The sequence below is a fragment of the Carassius gibelio genome, chromosome A2, assembly GCF_023724105.1.
Source record: "Carassius gibelio isolate Cgi1373 ecotype wild population from Czech Republic chromosome A2, carGib1.2-hapl.c, whole genome shotgun sequence".
NCBI classification, from domain to species: domain Eukaryota; kingdom Metazoa; phylum Chordata; class Actinopteri; order Cypriniformes; family Cyprinidae; genus Carassius; species Carassius gibelio.
This window is the reverse complement of record NC_068372.1, coordinates 25,973,483-25,998,957: the sequence shown is the minus strand read 5'-3', so window position 1 is coordinate 25,998,957 and position 25,475 is coordinate 25,973,483. Positions and strand designations below refer to the sequence as shown.

The 25,475-nt window shown below is 36.3% G+C and overlaps 4 protein-coding genes across 5 annotated transcripts; 2 read left to right on the top strand and 2 right to left on the bottom strand.

Moving 5' to 3' along the window:
• Positions 1 to 2,810: 2,810 nt before the first annotated feature.
• LOC127934865 (uncharacterized) lies at positions 2,811 to 5,741 on the bottom strand. Its single transcript, XM_052532397.1, has 2 exons — positions 5,601 to 5,741; positions 2,811 to 5,005 (listed from the first exon to the last, which is right to left on the bottom strand). Exon 2 carries the CDS (start codon positions 4,995 to 4,997, stop codon positions 3,198 to 3,200), a length of 1,800 nt encoding a protein of 599 aa, XP_052388357.1. The 5' UTR covers positions 4,998 to 5,005; positions 5,601 to 5,741; the 3' UTR covers positions 2,811 to 3,197.
• Positions 5,742 to 6,313: 572 nt separating this feature from the next.
• Positions 6,314 to 15,581, top strand: capn10 (calpain 10). Its single transcript, XM_052532374.1, has 13 exons — positions 6,314 to 6,558; positions 6,856 to 7,010; positions 7,346 to 7,477; positions 8,043 to 8,239; positions 8,327 to 8,556; positions 9,064 to 9,205; positions 9,821 to 9,987; positions 10,366 to 10,598; positions 10,677 to 10,876; positions 12,746 to 12,989; positions 13,172 to 13,362; positions 14,290 to 14,335; positions 14,530 to 15,581. The coding sequence occupies exons 2-13, from the start codon at positions 6,879 to 6,881 to the stop codon at positions 14,557 to 14,559; spliced, it is 1,944 nt and encodes a 647-aa protein (XP_052388334.1). The 5' UTR covers positions 6,314 to 6,558; positions 6,856 to 6,878; the 3' UTR covers positions 14,560 to 15,581.
• A 946-nt stretch (positions 15,582 to 16,527) lies between these two features.
• eif4e2 (eukaryotic translation initiation factor 4E family member 2) lies at positions 16,528 to 21,798 on the top strand. 2 transcript variants are annotated; one of them, XM_052532621.1, is made up of 8 exons: positions 16,528 to 16,691; positions 17,803 to 17,914; positions 18,068 to 18,202; positions 18,338 to 18,442; positions 18,524 to 18,676; positions 18,930 to 19,066; positions 20,634 to 20,706; positions 20,837 to 21,798. In XM_052532621.1, exons 1-7 carry the CDS (start codon positions 16,672 to 16,674, stop codon positions 20,680 to 20,682), a joined length of 711 nt encoding a protein of 236 aa, XP_052388581.1. In that variant the 5' UTR covers positions 16,528 to 16,671; the 3' UTR covers positions 20,683 to 20,706; positions 20,837 to 21,798. The 2 variants fall into 2 exon arrangements, with proteins under 2 accessions (XP_052388581.1, XP_052388573.1); XM_052532613.1 differs by having other exon boundaries at positions 16,681 to 17,107.
• Positions 21,799 to 22,406: 608 nt separating this feature from the next.
• On the bottom strand, positions 22,407 to 24,633 carry LOC127935081 (phospholipid scramblase 3). Its single transcript, XM_052532674.1, has 4 exons — positions 23,653 to 24,633; positions 23,466 to 23,565; positions 23,315 to 23,373; positions 22,407 to 23,191 (listed from the first exon to the last, which is right to left on the bottom strand). Exons 1-4 carry the CDS (start codon positions 23,755 to 23,757, stop codon positions 23,165 to 23,167), a joined length of 291 nt encoding a protein of 96 aa, XP_052388634.1. The 5' UTR covers positions 23,758 to 24,633; the 3' UTR covers positions 22,407 to 23,164.
• Positions 24,634 to 25,475: the final 842 nt, after the last annotated feature.

Below are 25,475 nucleotides of genomic sequence, written 5' to 3'. Positions count from 1 at the left end.
TTTTATCGAGGCAGGAACAAATGAAAGCTTCAGTCTATTAGTTTTACACATTGGCATTCTTAGTCTCTTTCCCAATGGCAGTGTCTGGTATTTGCTTAAAAGAGGATGTTTAGCGTCAGAACTGATACTTATTGTTCTTCTCATTGAATCTCATTGGGTGTATGGGCTCATATTTTTTTATTCCTATGATTCTCATAGCTGTTTTGTGGATATGAGCCAATTTGTTTTTCAGTTGAAAAGACCAGTTTCCGAACCAGACTGTAATTCCATAGCGAATAAGACTTTCAAGCGTGGCCTGGTAAAAAACATGCAAGATATTGGTACCCACCCCATACAGTCTCAGCCTTCTTATAAAATAAAGCCTCTGTTGAAGTCGTGTGCACAGACTGTCAATGTGTGTTTTCCAACAAAGAACATTGTCCATATAAAACCCCAGGTATCTGTCACTTGCTGTATCTCTGTGTCTTTAATGATCAGGGGCTTATGTTCAGATACTGTACACTTCTTGGGTCAAGGACCATTTCTTGTGTCTTATTTACATTTAACACAAGACAGTTCTTGTCACACCACTGAGTAAAAAATATCTATTTCACTGTGGTAAGATAATAGGTCCATGCCTTTTTGTAAGATACTTAAAATGACAGTATCATCAGCATATTTCATTATATAATTATTAGTATATGTGCTCCTGCAGTCATTTGTGTATAAAGCAAAGAGCACAGGCGATGAAACACAACCTTGTGGAACTCCTGTGCTGCTATATCTGACCTCAGAAAGTGTCCCATTAACCCTAACCTGCTGAGTTATGTTACTTAAAAAAGAATAAAACCATTTAATTAAATAAGTACTGACACCCATGCCATAAAGCTTCTCTAAAAGCAGATGTGTCTGTAATGTATATTGTATAAAGGTTTAAAACAATCTTTTTTTTCTTGTATTGTCTTTCTTTTTCTCTTTTTTTATACAGTATATATATTTTAAATATTACCATATTTCAACGATTGTGGTTGTGGTAGTTATGAAACCTATATGAACAATTGGAATATTTTTAATTTGTTTATTCCAAGTCTAATTTAAAATAAGTTTTTTATTTATTTATTTATTTTTTTTTATAGCACATTGTGGAGTGAGAAAGTATTATATAAATATAATATACTTGCAATGTAGCTTAGGGGTAGCATTAATGTACTTTAACATTATAATTGCTAGAATAATTGTATGAGATTAATGATTTAGTAAAAAAAAAATTACATCAATGAAATGGTGGGGGACAAATAAATTATGTTTTTAATTATGAAACTAAAACCACTGTCACTATCAAGTCACTTGTCTTAATGAATGAGTCATGAAATCATTTTCTTCCTAGTCTGATATTGCACCATATATATAAAAATCAAAAACTCATACAATGATAAAAATATGAATCAGTTATTGTAATATGATTTATTAATGAGGATATTTTAAACAGTATTCTAGGGCTCTGTTTGTACTAATGTAGTAGGGCTATTGTCATAACCTTTGTCTATCAGGAAACAGATGTGTTTTCTAAATGCAGTGGCCAAATGGGTTTGTGCATATAAGAATTCTTGTTCCCATCAAAATGCAGAGCAGACTGATGTTTGTACTAACTTGTTATTGGCAGATTGTGCTAACACATATTTTTTGTCCATTTTAAAGAGTTTTGTTTTAGTTAAAACCATAGAACTTTTCACACAAACTGGGTAAAATGGGTGAAGATTCCCCCTTAAAGCTGCAGAAGGTAACTTTTGTAAAAAAATATTTTGTACATATTTGTTAAACCTGTCATTATGTCCTGACAGTAGAATATGAGACAGATAATCTGTGAAAAAATCAAGCTCCTCTGGCTCCTCCCAGTGGTCCTATTGCCATTTGCAGAAAATACATCGCTCCCGTTAAGAAACAACCAATCAGAGCTGCGGTCTGTAACTTTGTTTGTGTTCAAAATGTAGAAAAATGTATATAATAAACGAGTACACCATGAATCCATTTTCCAAACTGTGTTTTTAGCTTGTCCTGAATCACTAGGGTGCATCTATAATAAGTGTTTATATTCGGACTATTTTAGATTGCTTCGGGTACCGCGGCGGAGTAACCCATAACCTTTGTGATTCTTCATAGACATAAACAGAGAGAAGTAGTTCCGGCTACGATGTTCTTCCGCAAGACGCAAGCAGTTCTGTTTATTAACCGCTAGAGCAACAAAAGTTACCTACCGCAGCTTTAAGAACAAGAAAATTTACTTTTATATTTGAACATATTCAAATATAATTTAGCATATTTAGGATGATGATTAATCAGACAATGTATTATTATAGAAAATAAATAAAAACATTTCCTTATTTAGTTGTTATGGCACAAAATGTAAAATATGGCCCCTACATGTCCACAAAACCCTCATTAACCTCAGTTAATGACGTTGAGTCTTTGACTGACTAAATCTCACAAATGTTGATATTCAGATGAAATGAAAAAATTAAAAATAGTGTAGCCATTCATCAAAACTGCTGAGATGTGAGCAACATATATTCAGGTGAAATATATTATCAGTTAGTTCATTCTTAGTGCTGAACACTTAGTTAATTAATATATTTGATTGCTTTGGCCAACATATTTTGTAATTAATATAATTGTATACATTAATCATTTTAAAAACAGATGTGACATTTCCCAAAATTTTGAAATACAGCATTTACATAACTATATTTTTTATTTTTTTAAACTGCCACCATTATTCAATTTTGGTATGTTTGTTCTGTCCATTGGAATGTCAAAAAGGACACAGACTCAACTCACTTTCATCAGATGCATTTTAATAGGGAAGAAAATTGTTTAAAATAGAAGGAAAAAAATGTATACAACAAACAGAGCAAGGCTATATTGCATATTGTACATTAGAATTAAATTTGGATTTTAAGATTATTGCTAACAAGAAATTATCTTATCTAGAATAAGTGTTCGTTAAAAACAAATGAAGATATAAGCATTAGAGAGATCTGTAATTAACCGTGCATGATATTGTTAGAACAATGTGTTATTGATCATTCTTATCAGGACATGGACAGCAGATTGTTACAGATGTTGATGTATATTTGTAATAAAGACTCATTCAAGTCAAGTTAATAGGAATTATTACTGTTAGTGTAACATTATCCTACTTTAAAGCTTCTATGGATTCATTAACCATTCTTCCATGGCTCAGTTTTCACTAATACATTATCAGAACTTTTGTCTTTCAGGAAACGGATCTGTACTCCGGGCACAATGTCCAGTTTGGATTTGTACTGATAAATATCATAATTCTCATGAGCAATCTCCTCCATCTTTTCAAACTTCACAATATAGTAATATGTGTAATAGTCATCATTTTTCTCATGTGAGCTAGTGTAAAACCCCACCCATGAGTAGTAAAATAAATCTTTCCAGTCTGTGAAGGTCTTCTTGATATAAAGTCGAGCACAAGCTTTACCGTCTTCAGTGTAGAGCTGCAGACCAACATCATTATACTCTGGTCCATAAAAGAATTCAGGAACATTTGATGAGAGTTTAGCTTGACTTTGTGTTCCACAGTCTGATGGCAATATTGTCAATGCTTTAGCACCCTCCCAGGGCGTAGTTTGTGCTAAAATTTTGTCATATTTTTTGTCCAGCAGAAAACGGATTTGAACTCCACGAGCAATAGCTAAACTGGAACTGTACTGGTAAATATCATAATTGTGTGTGATATAGTATTCAATCTTTGAAAACTTCTCAGCATATTGATATGTGGAATAGGCATCATTTTTATCTTGTGAACTCTTGTAAAACCCCACCCATGAATGGGAAAAAACTTTGTTCCAGTTGCTAAAGGTTTTCTTGATGTAGAGTCGAGCACAGGCTTTTCCGTCTTCAGTGTAGAGCTGCAGACTAGCGTCAAACCCCTTTATTCTGACGGGAATCACTCTGTTAGCTCCATCAAACTCTGGTCCATACCAAATGTATGGATTAGTAAACTGAAAATCAAAAAGTGATGGGTACAGTCGCAGTCGAGGTTGGAGACCAGCATTCATGGAGACAGAAGTATCTGAAGCCCCAGATGAGTCATAAATATCCAGCCGTTCCCTGACCTGTGTATGAACTTCAGTAGTTTCACTGGAACGAGTGTTTTGGCAAATTTCAATGTATACATATTTGGAATTTTTCATAATTTCAGCAGGTATCTCCCAAAGAAGTTTTGAGAAACCTTCTGTAGTTGCTTTTAACTCTAGTTTAATTCCTTCATATGCATTACATTGCAAATAGGGTGAGCGTTTCTTTCTGCGGCTGATAGGACTGTGTTTACAGTCACTGCTGCTGTATCCTGTCTCTGTCAGAAACTGAAGGCATCTGTCATATTCTCTGTCTTCTGTATTGCGTGGTATTGTGTAAATACCAGAAACATTGCTCTCATCCACAGTGCAGTTATACGGGTCTCCAATCTGCAAGAGCAGAGCAGGATCAATCTCATAAGTGTCAGAAGGATTAAATTCATTCTTGTTAAGGTCATGTGCTGTAATAAATACACTGAGTATCTTGTTTGGCCTATTTTGTTTCACAGAGATAATGAGCCTGTCCATGTTTCTTTCTGGCACATTGGTGTTTCTGTAATACTTCCGCACATAGGCTGGCAATGCATTGGCTCCGGGAGATCTTAAATTGCCAACCGAATAGTAACTCTGCCAAGAGCTCAATGAGGGGAGAATGTCCTCTCTATTGCCATAATGATGGAATCCAAAGTCACCTCTATTAAGATCAAAATTTGAATCAAGGATAAGAATCTTGTTCTGATCAACAGTCACAATGTTTTGGGCAAACCAGAACAATAACTGAAGTCCATGACGTGGTGCAGACTTTGCATATGTAATGTTCTTCAAGTCATGAATATTGTTAAGTTTTCTCAAAGAAGAGACACCAGCCAAGAAGAGGCAGAGGAGCAGGAAGCAGAGTCTCATGGCACCCATGGCAAAATCTTAATCAAAAACAAAATACTAAATATCAAACACATAAGCTGTAAATATACTTGGATCATAAGCAGGCAATTTAATGATGGCATAGCTTTATATTGAATCTAAGATTTTTATACTATCATTTAAAAAAACTGAACAGGAAAATTTTCTGCTATTTTAATGTTTACACTAAAAATATTGACTGTATAGAACTTCATTACAGTAGTACATTTTAATTAAGGTTCTTAACATTATGGCATTTCTATTGAGCGTCAGTTAGGAAACTCATCAAAAAATAGATCAGTGGTTTGAAAATGCCACTGACCCTCACTTTTTGGGGAAATTAATTTAGGAGTGGCTGCTTAGTAATATCCACAAAATATTTTATGCTCCAAAGAATTAAACACATAACATTTAACTTTAATTTGAAATTTCAAGAACATAGTAACACTGCTATCATTGGTAATATAAAGTCAATAGTTTAATAACTTTTGTTTGATTTAATATTTTGTAATAAATATTACATTAATATTTCAATCAATTTAGTAAATGTAATTCAGAATCCTATTTTATAATCTGAATGTATTTAAACACTTTGAATAAATCTATAAAATTTACCTCAGACTGAAGGTCCTCAGTCGAAGAGCCCCTGTATCTGTCACATCTCTCAGATGATTATTTATACAGTATGGAGGGGGCTGTACTTTACAGACAGGGTGTGTCTCTGTAGTAGAGCCTGTAAGACTGCCCTTCAGTTATAGCGTCATTTTAAAACATTTTGCCACAATACAATTTTCTTTTAAGTGCACTTGTTTACTAGGGACAACATGTCAGTGTAGGCATATGCTGGAAATAAAGTATGAGACATGATATGTGAAGAAAGCAAAGAAAAATCAAGTTAACTATCACTTGTGAAAATAAAATTGTATTTTGTTTCATTCTTCAAGTAATTTATCACACTGTGATTTTTAAGACGGCAGGGGAAAAAATGACTATAGTTGAAGTAACTGTAGTCGTTTTCTGCACATGTTACAAAGTTTAGGTAAATAAAACAGTTGCTTATTATATTAATATATGATATAAGTAAATGTAATTAACATTATATTTAATGTGTAACTAATTATGTAAGTAATGCCTCCCATATTAACAACAATAATGTTTTTTTTTTACTATTATTAAACATTTATTAACCATGAAATTAAGTCTTATTAGCGAAGATAAAAAATAAATCTAAATCAAAGGAAAGGAAAGGAAAGACCTTTACCAGAAATATGCGATTTGTACAGTAAATCTGTAATGCTGGCAGTTCTCAGGAGTTCCGCTCGAGGGCGCGCTTGCTGCAGCTCCTCCGCCCCGGATGACAGAGCTGTCCGCGGCGCGCGCGTCCTTCCGGTTTTGGGATGGATTTCCTTGGTGCAGTGTTTTTATTTCTTTTAACGTACTGATTGTGTTTCAGCGACCTCGAGGTCGATGGATTTTACTTTGACTTGATGCTTTACTTCGCTTCGATCTGGCCATGTCATTCAAAACCGCCGGCAGTATATCTAAAGTGCTAGCAAACCCAGCTGAACTGATGGTAGGTCTGGATAAATGGAATATTAATGCTCGCTCTGATGTTAGATGTCTGAACAGGGTTGACACTAAAACGGTTTCTGGGAAGGTGACTTTTCCGTTAAAAGCCGTATTGATGAAATTTTAAACTGTATGCTTTCTTTAGATATAGGCTACTGAATTGAATATCACATGCATGCTGGAACAAACAAGACAATGAAGATACGATAACGGTCTTACTCTGTGTTACTGTTTGATGTTTTTAAAACTGTAAACTATGCTCAGATGATCACTCTGTTACTAAAAGTGTTTTGTCTATCAGAAGTGAAGCGGTTTCCGGTTGCCATGGAGACGGAAAGTGAGCATCATGGGATGTTTGTGGATCCGGACTTTCCTGCTGATGAGTCCTCACTCTTCTGTGACTACACCACGCCCCTCTCCAAATTGTTGGGTGATGTCACATGGCTCCGCCCACAGGTACCATAATATTCAGTCATTCCCACAGGTAATATATTTACTCCAATGAGTACACATGAAGATCTTCTATAAGAACTGAGTGGGTTTAGTGGGTTAGCTAGAGTAGTTTGTAAAAATTCTTATTGTTCATTAAACACTAAGCAAACATTACTTGGATGATCTACTACTCCCTGACAACATAACAGTGACAGCATGATGAATTTCATTCATACTATAAAGAAAATACTTTTTTTAATGGTCGTGAAGTTTTAAACCTCACGTAGTACCTACTGATGATGCGATTTCAAACACTTGTTGGGCAGAATTTACAGTGCTTTTCCTTCTGTATATAACAGGAGATCTGCAAGCAGCCTCAGCTCTTCCCTGATGACCCTGTGGAGGCCCACCCAAAGCAAGGCATCCTGGGAGACTGCTGGTTGCTTTGTGCCTGCTCCATGTTACTCAAGAACCAGCATCTTCTGAACAAGGTGAACACTGGCAGATTTCTTGTGGACATTTTGTATTTTAACTGGAAATAAAACTTACATGTTTAATAGGGTGAAACTATCCGCAAAATATTGTCAAATACTTTTTTGCTTCGAGCAGGAGTTTGTAATGTTGTGATTCACTTTACAGCTACATTTACATTTACATTTATCAATTGGCAGGCACTTTTATCCAAAGCGACTTACAGATGAGGAATACAACAAGCAATGTATCCTAAGATGTCGAAACAAGAGAAGTGCCAGTTATTCATGGCCTGATTCATGGCTTTTAACTCTTTCACAAACACTGTTTTTAAAATCCCAATGGGAAAAATTGAATGGCAAAGATGCTTTCGAAACCAAGGTCACTGAAAAAGCGAGTGATCACTGTTGCACTCTGTTATTATAGATTTAAATATTTTAAATATTCCAGTTACATACCAAGAAGCTTTGATCATATTTCACACATTAGATTTATTCAAAAAAATATGTAACACAGTTGTGGTTTAAAAACTTTAACTGAATGTTGTCAAGTTGTATTTTTATGTGTGTTTGTTTTTGTTATCAGGTATTTCCACCAGAGCAGCCTTTGTGGGGTGACCGTGTTTACCACGGTGAGTTCCGTGTCCAGTTCTGGCAGAATGGGCGCTGGATAGAGGTACGGGTGGATGACCAACTGCCCTGCATCAATGACAATCTCTGCTTTTCACGATGCCAGAGCCCCAGGGCATTCTGGGTAGCACTTTTGGAGAAAGCTTATGCCAAGTAAGTGCTATAACTTGTATAACTGTAATGTGTGAACTAAAAGCAAAACATAATAATTGAGAAGTTGTTAATTGTTCTTCATGCTAGGTTACATGGTTCATACGAGCGTTTGTGGGCAGGGCAAGTATGTGAGGCAGTTGTGGACTTGAGCGGAACCATAGCAGTACGATGGAGTCTTAAAGGGGCAGAGTCTCAAAAACAACAGCCCAACGAGTCCCAGACTCAACACACACCTCACGGGATGAGACTATCTGAACTCTCACTTCAGCTGAAGGAGCGATGTGCCATCAGCTGCTGTGTCCACAGCGCCCCCACAGGTGAGAGAGGAAAGCAACCGCTGACTTTTTTCTTCTTAAAGCTGAATTAAATGAACTTTCCAACAGTGACACAGTTATTACATGAATACATCCACTAAAACTGAGCCCAGTTAAGTATTAATAATATACTACTACAGTAATTATTCATATTAAATATCAATCTGGATATAGATCTGGATGTTTATTTTTATTTTAGTACTTTACATTATTTTGACCATTATTATTACTTTAAAAACATTTCTAATTTAGTTTATTTATCATTTGTATTTTACTTTATTTCAGTTAACATTTGTTTTATTGCAATGATTTTTAATATTTTTAGTTAACAATGGCAGCACTATTTGGGAATGATTTTAGACTGCAGCAACAACAGTTAATAGTTTACAGATTTTACAATGACCCACATGTACTCCTTAAATGTGCGGTTTTCTGAAAATCTTTCACAAAACACCATAGGGAGGATTTAATCATAGTACTTTAATAGTTGTAGTAATGGGTTTGTTGCAGGTATCCCAGAGCTTGGTCAGTTCCATGCCATGAGTGTGATGGAGTGGACAAATGTGACAACCACTACAGGTGAACAAGTGGAGCTGGTCAGGATACAAAACCCCTGGGGCAGGAGGAGCTGGACCGGGGTCTGGAGAGAGAGGTATGGAGAGAAAAAGTGCTGAATTATCACAAACTTTGTCAATGTTTTGGTTTGTTTTGTGAGTTAAGTACCTTATATTTAATATATGTATTATAAATAGATGTTTTTAAAATGATTTGTTAATTTAATTGTGAATTTTTCATATCTGTGTAACTTTTAAATCCTATTTGAGCTTAGGATATGTTGAACTTTTTATCTTTGGCAGTTAGACTGAATGCAACACCAGACCGAATGTGACATATTTTAATTAAAACTATTATATTATTGAAGAACAAAGTGAGAAATACCAATACTGCTCCACTAAAATGTGATTCTTTAAACACTATTTCTGTCAAATTAGTGGTTATAATTATTTTAGACATAATTATTAATATTACAATTCTTAAATAGTTATTTATATTCATTGTCCCTAGAAAACCTACTACGATTTTCTTTCAGATATATTGGTGGTCATTTGTTTTGTGTGGATATCGTTGTTCATTAATTTTACCATGATGAACAAGTGGAGGGAGGGACAGTTGTTCTACTGGCACTAGGGGGCGAAATGTGACAATCATACGCAGATGTTGGTGATGCAGCTTCTGTCTGACTGGTTTTGTCTGTCTCTCTGTACAGTGGATCAGGTTGGGCTTCTCTGGAGCTCTCCAGTTCTCAGGCTCTACTGGGCCGCACGGCAGAGGGGGAATTCTGGATGGACGAGACAGAATTCCAGCAGGAATTTGATGAGGTCACAGTAGGCTATCCCCTCAGTGATACAGGACACCTCCAAAGCATCTACACAGGTATTGTCTATATCAAATTTTACAGTTGCTTAATTAAAAATATATCATATTTTTATTTAATAATTAATTTACACTCAAATTCACTTACATTGTTTTTTACATTCCAATGAAAAAATAAAGCAAAAATGTTAAAAGGAAAATATAAATTAGGAATAAGGATTTTTTTTTTTCAACGCCATCACTACCTCGGCCAACTTTGCTAGTTTGGGAATCTTTGGTCTTATGCATTCTTGAGAGCATTTGCATGAATAGTTACTTGCTGTCTTATAAATTATACATCTGCAAATAGTTTGAATATCTAGTGTATAATTTACACGTTTAATAATAATATTAATCAAAAATGATATTTATATTAATTTGTCATTTCCCTTCATGTAGGAAGCTATCTAAGCCACAGCCACCAAATTGGAGGTCGCTGGGTCAAAGGTCACTCTGCGGGCGGTTGCCGTAACAATAACACTTTTAGTATCAACCCTAAGTTCTGGTTAAAAGTGTGTGAGAGAGGGGAAGTGTTGCTGTCATTGCTGCAGCACGGACATCCAGAGCCACCAGCAGAGGGCAGCACTCAGCAGCACTCTCACCTCCAGGCCATTGCACTGCATGTGTGGAAGGTTAGAGGAACACTAAATAATCATTTCTGAATGATTGCAAATGTTTCATTATGTAATGTTATGTAAAATATGTCATAGGTGGAGAAGAAACACTTTAACCTGATGCGCACGCTGAACAAGCCACCGCTTGTGTCGCACACGCATGCATACAATCGGGAAGTGGTAGTGCACACTCACCTGAATCCAGGTTTTTACCTGTTGGTGCCTAGTACCTTCCTGCAGGGAGCGGAGGGCCGGTTCCTTCTGAGAGTTCATTCTTCCTGCTCTACCTCTCTCAGGTGACTGCACGAAGACGAACGTAACTGTATTGAACTTTTTGTACAGTTGAAATGTTTGAAGTAGAGTTGTTCCGATTCCGATACTAGTATCGGAAATATCTCCGATACCACAACAAATTCTGGCATCGGCATCGGCGAGTACATGAACCCATATACCGATCCGATACCATTTTCTTAAAAAAGACCTAGTTATGACCGCAAGCTTTGCCTAACCGCTGCACGGTTCTTCTTCGCTGCTCAAAATGCATTGAAAACACAGGAAGTTGTGCTGTGTTGCCACAAGCAACCCCTGTTTAGAGCAGCGAAGAAGAAATGAAAACGCGTTAGCAGCCCTTATCTAAATATGACTGGATCACTCATCACATTCTAAACTGCCAAAAGACAGTGAAGCCGCTACTATATTATAGATCAGTGGTTAGCAGTATGTCTCTGTAGTACCGGTAGTTACAGACTCTCGAGTATATTCAGTACCGGCAACTGCGTTCAGTTGCTTCCGTGTAAGTCAAAACGCAGGGCTCCAGACAGTAGCCGAATATATACTAGTGTCTGTGAATATTAAACTGCAAAATACTATTTAAATATTACTCCCGCAAAATCTACATCTCTGTGGGTGACTGGCACAGATGCGCGAGAGCTCGCTGTTTTGTAGTCTCTGCTGTGTGTCATGAGGACACGAACGCATAAACCGTCACTTCATGAGAATTTACCGTTTCATTTGAGAATACTGTCATATCATAAACACAGACACTCAAAGATCTTCATGGCAGCCCATGAAAATAAATGTTTGGTTTACATGAGTAAATTGACAATATATAAAGCTACTGTTGTAGCCTACAGTAATAATAATACATCTCTATAATAATAATAATTATGCCTAGATGGTTGCTTGTTTTTTACTTGTTTTTTACTTGTTAGAGATTATCTGATTAATAGATCTTTTTTTATATTCCTAGACTTATTTGTTGCAGTTTTTTTATACAGTTATATTGTAAAACTTAAATACCTTTTTTAGTTTGCGGTGTTAGATTTTTGGCTGCATTTGAAGTTCTTTTTTGCATAAGAAAATAAATAATACTGTCAAATTCATGTTAGATAATAAAAATACTGTAATAAATACAGTAGTTCACCATGTATTTGTTCATGTTTTATTGAGGGATCTGTCTGAAGCACACCATAAAAAAATTCTAGCAATTTACACAGGGCTAGTAATATATACAGCTGTATATACAGATATACACCCAGGTATCGGATCAGTACTCGGTATCGGCCGATACCCTGAGCCCAGGTATCGGAATCGGTATCGGGAAGAGAAAAAGGGTATCGGAACATCTCTAGTTTGAAGTGGATTTGTAAGTATTTTTTTATGTTTTTGAAAGAATGCTCACCAAGGCTGCATTTATGTTGTAAAAAAAATACAGCATAAACTTTAATATTATAAAATATATTGCACTTTAAAATAAGTGTTTTCTATTTGAATATATTAAAAACAATATTTTGTTTTCCTGTGGTGTCAATACTGAATTTTTGGCATCATTACTCCAGTCTTCAGTGTCAAATGATCCTACAGAAATGTTTCTAATATGCTGATTTGCAGCCTAAAGAACATTTTATTATTATTATGAATGTAGAAAACAGTTGTGCTGCTTAACAGTTTTGTGGAAACTGTTGTGATCAATTTAATGCATCCTTGCTGAATAAAGTATAAAAAAAGCATAAAATATTCTTACCAAACTCAAAGGTTTGAACTGCTGTGTATATATGTAATAATGACAATAATTATTATTGATTTATATACACACTGCATCTAAATATGGAATATGATACCATAAAGCCATATCATTGGTCGAAAACATCTGTGTTTTTCTCCAGTGTGATGAAATCCCCTCCTCCTCTTCAGCACTGTTCAGAGGGCGAGTGGGAAAGCGTCAGCTCTCATGGCTGTTGGTCCGTTGGTTCTACTGCAGGAGGAAGTCGCAACTTCACCACACATGGACTCAACCCCCGTATACCCTTTACTGTGACCTATGACCCTGGAGGTAGCAACGTAAAGGTCACATTATGCCAAAACAGACCTGAAAATTCCCTTCATGCCATCGGTTTTCATATTTATAAGGTCAGAATTGATTTTGAAGCATCTAAATGACTAAACTGCTTTTGTGCCAAAAGTGTCCAGTTCTAGACATAACTGTTCTAGTAACAGTGTTCGTTATAGTTGGTGTAGGTGGCTAACATTCAGTAGTGAATCTCTTTTTGTATATCTTCATGATATTTAAACGTGTGTGTGTGTGTTTCCAGGTACCGGATGGTGACTCTCTTTTAAGCCCTGGTGCCATGTCTCCAGTGGTTAGTTGTGTACCTCATGCCCACTCTCAGGAGGTCAGTGTGTTTTGCCATCTACAGCCGGGCAAGTACGTCATAATTCCCTCCACCTACCAGCCGGAACTCAGTGCTCACTTCACTCTCACTTTTACATGCAGGATAAATCGGTAAGCATTCCACACACACACACTCAGACACTAATAATAAAGTCATAGACATTAATAAAATCTTACATATGTACACATAAGTGGTCAATATTTGACATTTATCAAATATACTGGCATCGGCCGATCAGTTTTTCTGTTTGGCCGATGTGTTCGAGGCAGGACTTTTATTTTGACGATGCACACAGCGCTGACATTCTCCCTCTTCATTGTTTGCTGTGGCCCTTTAACAGTTGTGTCTGATACGAAGTCTGTGTAATAATCAGATAGAACTCTTAAACAAAGGAATTAAAATGTATACAATAAAGCATTATAAATATTGCTTTCACATTATTAGTAATAGAATAATATTTTATAAACATTTAATTGTTTAAATATTGTTTCAATTGTTTAAAAAATATGATTCCCGGTGCACACAAACTTCCCAGATTACCGAGTGCCCTTTTTATTTGTATATATTTTTTAAATATTTATTTATTTGTGAAATATATTCTAATAGGATTATAGAATCAAGAAGTTGTCTTCTAAAATATGTTTATTTGACACATTTTTTAAATTCATTTTCAAATTAATTTTCTTAAATATTAATTAAAATAAATAAAAATTATATATATGTGTATATATATATATATATATATATATATATATATATATATATATATATATATATATATATATATATATATATATATATATATATATACTGTATATCGGTCGACCACTATTTGACATTCTTCCAAAAAAAATGTGCATACTGTAATTAGACTTTATTTAGAATTTAACTGGTCAATGCACTGTGAAAAAACAAACCCTAGATAAAATGAAATCAAGTTAAATGTAGTTTCTTGTTAAGAAAATGTTGCTAGTTGACATTGGCCTTACATCTTTGGGTCTAATATAAAGAAGTACTAATGTTGTCGACCTCTTTAGGAAAGCAGTGCAGAGTCAAGAGCGTCTGGGCCATGCTGTTCAGGAGGTAATGATCTTTCACCTCATTTTAAGAAATGGTTCACCTTAAATCACATCCTGTCATGATTCACTCAACCTCATGTTTTTTCAAACCTGTATAGCTTTCTTTCTTCTGTGGAACATTGGCAGTTCTGTTTTTGTTTTACTTGCACTGCTCTTCACTGTAATATGTAAGATTTGTCTTTCTCTTTCCTCTCACAGGTCTCCTGTATCTCTGTGATGAGACGATAGGAAGTGGATCACATGCCCACGTTGAGATGAAAGTCTTGCCCTCCATCCCATCCCCCCTAATGGGAGCCATCGGTTCAATTCACTTACCACAAACAGCTACCAAAACCCACCAGCGGTGGATAAATCATGGTATAAACCAAGGGTGTCCAAAACCGGTCCTGGAGGTCCACTGTCCTGCAGAGTTTAGCTCCAAACCAAATTAAACACATCTGAACTAGCTCAAGGTCTTACTAGGCATGCTAGAAACTACCAGGCAGATGTGTTGAAGCAAGGAGAAGCTGAACTCTGCAGGGACTGAGTTTGGACTCCGCTGGTATTTGTCACAATGTCTGCCTACAACTGCCCTGTAAGAAACATGTCAGATCAAGTGTTACATACTGTACTATATGTTTACTGATGCCAGACTTATTTATTATGAATGATTTATTATTAATGTTTTTGTCCAAGTTGCAAAAATAGTCAAAACTAAAATAATCAACTAAGAAGCATCTTTCATTTTTAAGTATTTAATTTACTAGAATATCAAAAACAGGCATTACCACTTTTATATTCACACAGATTTATACTACATCGTGATAAAACATCATGACTTAAATTTCTCACCAGAAAGAGAGAACATTTCAATATGGAGAGAAAGAGAAAACAAGGGTGCAGAAGGATAAAGATGGGGGTATTACTGGCCAAAAGAAGGGTAGACAGTGATTGAATAAGTGGGAGGGTCAGCGGCTCTACTGAAGCTCCAGCTCTCTCTGAAGTGTGCCGCAGAGTTGGAGCCCCTCACGCAGTCTCTGCCCCGTCGGCTTCTCTGTGAGTGCTAATAGCCTGTGTATGAGGGTCCACAGGCCTGTTAGTGCCGCACTAGTGACGAACTTGTAGCGTCACTGTCCACCCTGATCCAGAGCCTGGTGCCGCCACACAATGACTCGTTATGTGAAGCAATTACACTGCTGTGACCCTTTTCTCCCCATGTGCATGTCTGTTATATGTACAACAATATTCATTCAATTATTTTAAAACTTTAATCTTACTTTGTTTGAATACAAAACATCCTTAAAACGTGTAGAATTATTTTACACTCATAAATAAGATGTCTTTAAAAAAAAATGCATATTTATTTTTATTGAAAAATCTGTTCCACAATGACTAAGCTTACCAAACTTTACTTGACCCCATTAAATTGTTTATATTTTAAAAAAATATGACATCAGTGCTGTAATTTCTTTTATTAAATCATTACCTTTTATTTTCAGAAGCCAAAAATAATTAAATATAAATAATTATGTTTGTATCTATGTGTGTGTGTGTGTGTTTGTGTATTTATACAGTATGTGTATGTTTAAATACATTTACATAATTTTAGTGGAATTTAGTAAAATGAAAGTTTAAATATGATATAGAAAAATAAAGAAGTGTGAAGTCTGCACACTGAAAATTACTGCTCCAGAAGAATTTATTCAAGCAATGTTTCAACCCTCAGGTCTTCATCAGGCACAATATCAATGTAAAGTGAAGTCAGCTTTAAATAGACACAGGTGATCACCTTAATTAGGCACACCCAAGAAATCATGTGACAAATACTACTCGTGTAACAAATACAAGCTACAATTTTTTTTAATCACTATAAAAAGGACTTAATATCTAAATCCTCATTCAACCCTAAAGGTGACAAAGTATTTAAGGTATAAATCCCAAAACATTCCTTCTGTAATAATTCTTATAAAATATGATAACCTTGTGAAATTTGACATTACTATATAGGCTACCCAATTAAATTCTCAATAATTTAATGTAATTCGTTATTTAGGAATTCAGTTGTAATTGACTTTATTAAACAATCTCCTTCTATTTCTAGGAACTGCATATAATCTATGAATGTGTGTATACGTTAGCTATTCAACACAAAATGTTTATTAGACTAGGATAAGGTTACAGTCTCTCCCATTTTTGTATACTGCAAAAAATACAAATATTCACCAAGTGTACAGCGTGCGCGTCACCCACCACGGGCGATGCGCGCGGCCGCCGCCACCACTAGCGCGCGCCGCCGTTGCTGCGGAATTGACGGGGCTGCCGTCGGCGCGAGAGCGGATACAGACACTCACCTAGAAAATAATGAACAACAAATTTGACGCGTGAGTAATCAAAACGACGCTGCACGTTAGCAGGGATTAGTCGTGCGTAAATGCAAATGTATGCGTTTCAAGCGTGTCTTTAACTTAGAGACCGTGAGAGAGAGGAAAGAGCGAGGGGGAAAAGAGGTGTGTCTAGAAGCTTTGGCATGGGCTGGGAGGTCACCATGTTTTAGTTGCATGATTGGACTCCTCTAAGATTTTGTGAAGGATTGTGTTTTAATGCATGCAGTGAATGCAGCATGCAAATACCCACTTCTAGTCGCAGATCTGCATGCTCAGGGCCTCCAGGCCGAGGACGGATCACCGGGTTACGCGTGTGTGTGAGCAGCGGGGGCAGGTGCTCTGCGACCCCGGCTCAAACTCTTCTCTGCAGCCAGCTGGAATGGCATGAGGCGGTGTAGGCTGGCTGTAAACACGTGAGGGGTTGTGCATAAGCGAAACACGCTATACTGTACATGGCACGTGAAAACGAAACTACCATAAAATCATCTGTTACATAAGCAGCGTAATTTATAATGTTTGCAAACTTCTCATGCGCAGCCACTGACCATTATAATCGCAGGGTCAAATAAGGTAGTGCAGTCCGTCTCTGCAAACTCTGACAGAGCCTTTCCTTTGGCTAATAAAGTCGAGTTTATAATTCTCAGAACCGTGGCTACAGTATAATTTTGGTATCAGAAAATTAATAACATGGTACTGAAAAAAAAAGTGTACATTCTAAAGCCAGTTGCATGACTTAATTTAATATGTTTAATATATGTTGGCATATCTGAATTTTTAGCAACCATTACTCAGTTTTCAGTTTTTAACAATAAAAATGAAAATTCAGCTTTGCCATCACAGGAATTAATTAGATTTTAAAATCTATTCAAATCGAAAACTTTGTAAAATTGTATAAATGTATACAGTTGTTTACTGTATTTTTGGTCAAGTACATGCAGTCTTAGTGAGCAGAAGATACTTATTTCTTATATGAATGATCACACAATCACAAAAATGGTTTTATAGTTGCTTTATTTTTTTGTTGGAGCCACTGCAATTATTATTGAAGCCACAGTTACTGAAAAATAACATATTGTGAGTGGAATGAACCATTTTCTCTCTCTTTAAGCCTGAAAGATGATGACAGTGGAGATCACGACCAGGACAACTGCTCACCGAAAGATGGGGAGAAGGAAAAAAATGACGAAGAGGAGAAGGACTCAAACACTACCAAAAGAAAGGTACAGATAGATAGATAGATAGATAGGTCAATGTTGTGGCTATACTGTATAATTCATGGCAGTAAAGCTCACTTGAATTGATAGACAGAAATAAATCATATGTAAATTATAATAGATTGTTCCTTATAAATATGAGCTGCTTTACTTGTGCAGGCGGTGGTCCCAGGGGCTGGTGAGCACCCTCTTCAGTACAACTACACGTTCTGGTATTCTCGTCGCACACCAGGACGGCCAGCTAGCACACAGAGCTACGAACAGAACATTAAACAGATCGGCAGCTTTGCTTCGGTAACCTACTGACACACAAACTCACATCGACATATTTATTCAGACTCACTTAATGAAGATTCAAACACAGGGCACAGTGGGGGGTGAAGTTTTAGTCACATGATTGACAGCTCAACAGCTGCCCTGTGTTTGTAGGTGGAGCAGTTCTGGCGTTTTTATAGTCACATGATCCGACCGGATGATCTGACTGGTCACAGCGATTTCCACCTGTTTAAGGAGGGAATCAAACCCATGTGGGAGGTGAGTTGTGTCAGATCACATGTACTGTATGAATGCTTCTTTATGCATGACAGAGAATAGAATTGGGGTTGTTTTATGTAGGATGATGCTAATAAGAGTGGAGGTAAATGGATCATTCGGCTTCGTAAAGGCCTGGCGTCACGCTGCTGGGAAAATCTGATCTTGGCCATGCTAGGCGAGCAGTTCATGGTGGGTGAGGAGATCTGTGGGGCCGTTGTGTCCGTTCGCTTCCAGGTACTGTGATATTCATGCAATAAAGCATGTATTTAAATAAATTTGTATCTTGTATAGAATGCAAATAGAACCATATTTGCTGAATATTATTTGTATAAAATAGCATGCAGTGTAGTTTGCAGTAAGCAGTACGGCAGTTGTTAATTTAGAACATAGACGGCATTTCACTCATTCTGTGTTCATGAGTGGAGCTGTTACATTGTAAATAATAGTTTTTCTGTATAGTCATAAATATTTGTGCTTTTGTTTGAAGGAGGATATCATTTCTATCTGGAATAAGACCGCAAGTGATCAGGCCACCACTGCTCGCATTAGAGACACCTTACGCAGAGTTCTCAACCTGCCGCCCAATACCATTATGGAGTATAAAACACACACCGATAGCATCAAGTGAGTTATACAACAATAGACTCATATATTTATGTGTATAGTCAAACCAAAATTTATTCAGACATCTTCAACATTTCACACTAAAGAGTTAAACTGTGTCAGAACAAATTCATCTTGATAAACAGATCAGATGCATTTTTTTTTCAGTTTTATCGGTAGTCCACTGTATGAAGAATTTTTGGGGTATAATATATCACATTTTACTTTATTTTGCTATCCTCGCTTACAGACCGTATTTTTCGGACTATAAGTCGCACCTGAGTATAAGTCGCATCAGTCCAAAAATACGTCATGATGAGAAAAAAAACATATATAAGTCGCACTGGACTATAAGTCGCATTTGTTTAGAACCAAGAGAAAACATTACCGTCTACAGCCGCGAGAGGGCGCTCTGTGTGTTCAGTGTAGACTACAGGAGCACAGAGCAGCATAGAGCGCCCTCTCGCGGCTGTAGACGGTAATGTTTTCTCTTGGTTCATGTCTCTTAGTTCATTTCTCTTGGTTCATGTCAAATTAATTTTGATAAATAAGTCACACCTGACTATAAGTCGCAGGACCAGCCAAACTATGAAAAAAAGTGCGACTTATAGTCTGGAAAATACGGTAAATGAACTAAAGTGTCCTGCACCCAGAGTGTTGATATATTTGACAGTATTAATATATATAAAATAGGGCTGTCAAAAATAGCGAGTTAACGACGTTAATTAGTTGTTTGTCATTAATTACGTCAATTTTTTTAACGCATTTCACGCATGCGCAGTGTGACATATTATTCAGGTCAGGAAAGTCTCGTCGATCTCTGAATTCTCAAGATAGTAAAAAACAGCGGCGAGCACTGCGACGAAAACACTGAAGAAGCTTAAGGTTTTACCCCAGTTACTCTCAAATACATTCATGCCAAGCTTGATAAACAGAGACGACTTTGGTAGTTGATACGCTGGAGCTTCTTCCTGTTATAGCGTCCTGTGTTTCACACTGTGCATGCGCAGAACGCCTACATGCAATGCAGTGAAAATTACAGCTGTTTGGAAAAGCAAATGCATTTTTACTTGATTTTACTGGCGCTTGAAACCTTCAGAACGAGAAAATATCGATCCTAAAGTACTGTGGCAGAGCAAATGAACACCTCCTAAAAACAAGAGTGCCCAGAGTGCAGAGGGCGCATGTTTGTGTTTCTGAGTTCATTCTTTCGAGTTTCTCTATCCGTAATTTCATATATATGTGGCTATATTTAACCACTGGTTCACCTAAAACTCTTACACTATCTGTAGTTAAATGGCATGGTTTGATATAGTGCTCAGGTAAAATTGATCTAAGTAAATGTTAAACTTTTGAAATTCAGAAAAAAAGAACCACATATTGATGAATCAATACATGAAAATTATGTATCTGTGTCCTGTTATTTATCTTTTGGTATGCATTTCAGAAAAAAAAATGGTTACGATTCAGGTGAAATTGCAAATAGTGATTAATCCTGATTAATCCCCTGAAAATTCTGATTAATTTGATTAAAAATTTTAATCATTTGACAGCCCTAATATAAAATGTTGTGTGTGTGATCTTTCAGAGCTTGGGAGGATTTCCATGGTCTAGTGAACGCAAGTGGAGGCCGCTAGTTTTTCATCTGAAGAGTGTGACAGGTATAAACTCTTGACTGACACGTAATCACTCACACTGGAGCTGCTCCGTTCTCTTTATGAGATACATGTAAGATTCATTCCCAACATGTTCATAACTGGGTAAAAGTACTACCTCTTTCTCCACATCTAGATTACCAAGTTAATTTTACCACCGAAGAGGCCGTTTCCGAGGAATTTACCAGTTTTAAAAAGAAAAACGATCGGGACGCCATGAAAAGTGTCAGCATGACAAATGTTTACTATTGAAGATCATCTGTTTTTACAATCATCCAAACCCCACATCACCTGAAAACTCACAGAAGAAGAAGAAGGAGGAACCAATTCATCAACATATGAACGAATGTTTTCCAGTCAGTCATTATTTGGTGGAGCTCTCAGAGGGACACAGCGGGACCACATAGTTCAGCCACTGTGACGTGAACTAATGGCTGGGAACTGCCACAACAACATGCCCTTGTGTAGTACAGTCACGTTAACTGAATTATCATCTGAATAACACCGGCTCATAAAGATGGTCTGAGAGGAAGACAGGTTTCATTTAGGTCCCAATATTTACCAATGAGGTTGCAGGATGATGAGGATATTTTACTATAGTGCAGTATTTTAGCTACAGTGTTGAGTTGTTTTAAAATAGAACTGTTGTACAAAAAAAAAAAAAACAATTATATTTCTAAATGTATTTGGAGAGCTCTATAATGGCTAACTTTTTATTTCTCCTGAGCTTAAAGAGTGTTAACCCAAAGGACAGTGCCCTATCAGGGATGGGTACCACGCTGCCTGATTCACTGTGCCTCCGGCAAATCACTGATTTTCAAGATCGCTCAACATCCTGGCACTCCGCTGGAGGAGACCACACTGGAGATGCGACTCTTGGGTCTCCAAGCCCTGTTTTAGAAATTACTCGGATGTTATCCAGACATGCTAACTAACAAACACTGATCTGTTCATGGAGGCTGCGTATCAAAACCTCCCTTGAATTTCAGTGCTGGACAGTTGTTTTTGAGGTACATAAAAATAAGTGGAAAGGAAAGGTTTTTAATTATGATTGATCATAGCAATAAATGTTGATTATGCATCTGCTGCTAATTTTCAGCTGTGGTGTGGCTCTGATTTGTTGGAAGTATTTCCATCTAGTATGATTTGAAGAGCATGAGTTGGACTTCACATCTACGTATGATTCTGACCTGAAATTTTTGGTTCTGAATGGGAATGAAGTCCTCATTAATTATAAAAACACCTTACACCAGAGTTCTCAACCTGCCTCCTAATACCATTATGAAGTATAAAACACTGATATATACAAATAGCAATAAATGAGTTGTACATTACACTCATATATTTATGTGTATACAGTCAAACCAAAATGTATTCAGACACCTTAACACTTCACAATCAAGAGAGTTAAACTGTCAGAACAAATATTTTCTTCTTTTTTTTTTCAGTTTTACTGGTAGTCCACTGTATGAAGAATTTAGTGGTAAAATATTTCAGTTTACTTAACTGTGGAAAATACTCATTTAGTAAATTTCCTTTAAGAAACAGGGCCTTAATCAAACTATGAAAAGCTGAATAGGCCATAAAAAATCTATCATTTCATTTATTTATTTTATTCTTTATTCATAATTTAACCTGTTTCTGGCCGTGAAAATAGTTGTGATACTATGGCGGGCATATAAACAATTATAAACTAACCCACAAACAACATTTCAAGAATCTTTATTATATGTGAAAATAATACAGGTTTGTGACATATTGTAATATTATATATTTTTTATTACAAAAGCGTGCATTGAACATTTAAACCCTGTAACCCTTACATTTATGGCTCATATGAAAGCTCATATTTAGGAACTTAGATTTGAAAGGAAAAAACACCTACATTTTATTCAAAGGCCAAAAAGTAAAATGAAACTCTAGAAGACTACTTAAAGACTACTGCATTTACATATAAGCTTTCACTCTTTATCTCACAGTATCTTAATAATTCTTAGTTTTATGATCAGAGCTCTATAGTTTTTTACAAACATATGATGCAAGGTAATATGATGATTGAGGACAAGTACTCTTTCCTAGATAGATAGATAGATAGATAGATAGATAGGCCTTTCACTTGCTAAAAAAAGTCTGACCTATACTGTAGATTAAATGAGAGAAGGCATGTAGTAGTTTGTGTATCACAGGTTTTGACTGTGTTAATTGTTTAGTGGCTTAATTTATGTATCAAATATGAAAAAGCTGTATAGGTTTAATATGTACTTCAATTTAGTGTGCAAATGTTCAGGTGTAGAGTGGCTTTGTATGAAGAGTCATGATCTTCACAACAGCTCAAATGTAGTTATCTCAGAAGAGCTTCCTTGTAGTTGTCATAGAAACATGATGCAGTGTTCCATCTTGTCACCAGAGTTCTATATTGTTGGGTTCACACTTCACTTCTGAGCTGATGTCTTTCATGTCCTTCTTAGCTCATCTCAAAAAACATATGATTCTGCAAAAAAGAAAGAGATAAACGATAAATCTGTTACATATTAATACAATAGTGTGTGTGTGTGTGTGTGTGTGTGTGTGTGTGTGTGTGTGTGTGTGTGTGTGTGTGTGATTGGCAACTCACCAGCAGGAAGGCAGCAGCTATTAACAGCACTTTGGTGTTCAAATTCATTCCTTGAGGTACTGAGAGAGAAGGAGATGTTGAAAATAGTCACACTAGAGTATATCACTCTAGCATCTACTATATATATAACTATGTGTATACAATTTTTTACCATCCAGTCCAAAATATTCATGGTCCATGTTACATTCCTCATTATATCCAGGCCACCTTTTCCATATGCACCCAATATTCTCACCAATACTGGAAACCACCTGATGCCCCCAATGCATGAGAATAATTAGAAGAGAGTACAATTAGAGCTGCATGTAAAAGGTGGATGATATGAATGGGTTTTTGACCTTCAGCTCCTGCTCAGAGAGGCAGCGTGTATTGCAACAGGAGCCCTGGATCCTCACGGCTGAGATGCCCTCGGAGTCACAGACCTCGAAATACGGCGTGAACATGCTCCACCTGATAAAACACCTCAAGGCTTATAACAGTCTTAAAGCAGTGGATTTGGTTTTAGAAGATCGGATAAGAAGAGTTTTTTTTCTGAATCTAGTGATTGTTCATTTGTGTGCGACTGATATTATTTTAGCTTGATATGACCTGATGCTGAAAGGCTCGGTGTGTGACAACAAACAAACACGGCATGGTCTTTGTTCATGGCTGTCCTGAGAAGGAGGTCATGTTGATGGTTTCATCTCAGAACGTTCACCACATCTCTCCCTATTCAGTCTGAGAGAGGTTACTGGAGGGTTTTTGTTGGGTGCAGTTAGTAGAAACACAATGATGACCTTATCTGACAGAATAGTTGGCATCATGATGAAACATGATGTGGATGGCTCTGTCTGCATAATAGGTTTACAGTACAGGAGATTACATCACCATTATACAAGAGTTAGATTTAATTTGATTGGACCAGAGCAATGATACAGTAGTTAACTAAAACTAAACCCAATAATGAAAACCAATCAAATTAAAACCATATAGTATCTCAGTGATACTAAAATAACACTGGATCTGAAACGCAGGCTGATATTTTATTATAACACTAAGATGTTTGCATCTAAATCTCACAGCTAATTGTTTTAAATGTCAATCACATGGCTTTTTCTTGTCTTTAAGTGTCTTATTCTTGCAGTGTGGATTAATATTCTAGCTGCATGAGAGTGAGATCTGGTTTGCTGTTGATCTCTACCTTTGGTGAACTGTCCCAATGAGCTCTCTCTGTGGTGTGTAGGCCCTCATTTCCATCAGGCAGCAGCCGAGCCAGCACATCTCTGCTCTCAGGGGCCTCTCAAAGAGGAAAACACACTCTGCATCCTTATCAAAGCCTTGTAGTGAACAGGCTCGAGCTGGACCGCAGCATTGCATACACATGCATGCGCTCTCTAACAAAGACGCAACACAAAAAGAGGTTTTGTGACATATCAGTTGTGCTCAAAGTTTATATGTGGCTGCATGTTTTGGTGGCTTTGAAAATGCAGTATAATCATCTTAAAGAGTGGCACACAATATCATCATTTAGCACATACAGTAGACTCTATTTCATATTTACCTTCCACAGCCACAAAGAGCTGGTCCCCGGTTTCAGTGGAGATGCTGTATGTTCTCCGGGCTACACACTGTGGACCTGAGACATCACACAAATATAAACCTTTATTAAACCATACCATATTATGTTAATTTATATACTGTGATTATCTCAAACCAAGCCCAAGCTGTTCTACCTTTTATAAATAAGCATTTAAAATTGTAATTATTATAATTTACTTATTTATTTATTTACTTTAAACCATTATTTATTATTTATTTTATTAGTAGTATTTAATCCATTCTTATATGATGATTGGTGCTGAGGAAATATTTCTTATTTTTATCAGTGTTAAAAATGATTGTGCTGCTTTATGCTTTTTGTGGTAATATTTATCTATTGTTATTTGTTGATGGGTAGAATGTTCAAAAGAAAAGTATAGAAATCTTTTGTAAAATTATAAATTTATTTACTGTCACTTTAAATAAATTAAATAAATTTAGTTTGAAGAGTTAATAATAACTTCATAATTTTTGTCAAGTCACCTTGTCACAAGTATTTTTCCTAAGAAAAATAGTCTATTAAACTGATTTGTAATATGACAATTTATGTTTTTTATCAAATTTTAGAGATTTTTTTTTATGT

What these genes read in the sequence shown, in the direction of transcription:
- eif4e2 (XM_052532613.1), top strand. Translation starts at nt 17,079, where the DNA reads ATGAGGCGGTGTAGGCTGGCTGTAAACAC. An exon ending in TGTAGGCTGGCTGTAAACAC is followed by an intron (nt 17,108 to 17,802) that starts GTGAGGGGTTGT and finishes TCTCTCTTTAAG; the next exon opens with CCTGAAAGATGATGACAGTG. An exon ending in ACACACACCGATAGCATCAA is followed by an intron (nt 19,067 to 20,633) that starts GTGAGTTATACA and finishes GTGATCTTTCAG; the next exon opens with AGCTTGGGAGGATTTCCATG.
- LOC127934865 (XM_052532397.1), bottom strand. Translation starts at nt 4,997, where the DNA reads ATGGGTGCCATGAGACTCTGCTTCCTGCTCCTCTGCCTCTTCTTGGCT.
- capn10 (XM_052532374.1), top strand. Translation starts at nt 6,879, where the DNA reads ATGGAGACGGAAAGTGAGCATCATGGGATGTTTGTGGATCCGGACTTT. An exon ending in ACCAGCATCTTCTGAACAAG is followed by an intron (nt 7,478 to 8,042) that starts GTGAACACTGGC and finishes TTTTGTTATCAG; the next exon opens with GTATTTCCACCAGAGCAGCC. An exon ending in TTTACATGCAGGATAAATCG is followed by an intron (nt 13,363 to 14,289) that starts GTAAGCATTCCA and finishes CGACCTCTTTAG; the next exon opens with GAAAGCAGTGCAGAGTCAAG.
- LOC127935081 (XM_052532674.1), bottom strand. Translation starts at nt 23,757, where the DNA reads ATGTTCACGCCGTATTTCGAGGTCTGTGACTCCGAGGGCATCTCAGCC. An exon ending in TCTCTGAGCAGGAGCTGAAG is followed by an intron (nt 23,566 to 23,652) that starts GTCAAAAACCCA and finishes TGGGGGCATCAG; the next exon opens with GTGGTTTCCAGTATTGGTGA. An exon ending in TAGCTGCTGCCTTCCTGCTG is followed by an intron (nt 23,192 to 23,314) that starts GTGAGTTGCCAA and finishes TCTTTTTTGCAG; the next exon opens with AATCATATGTTTTTTGAGAT.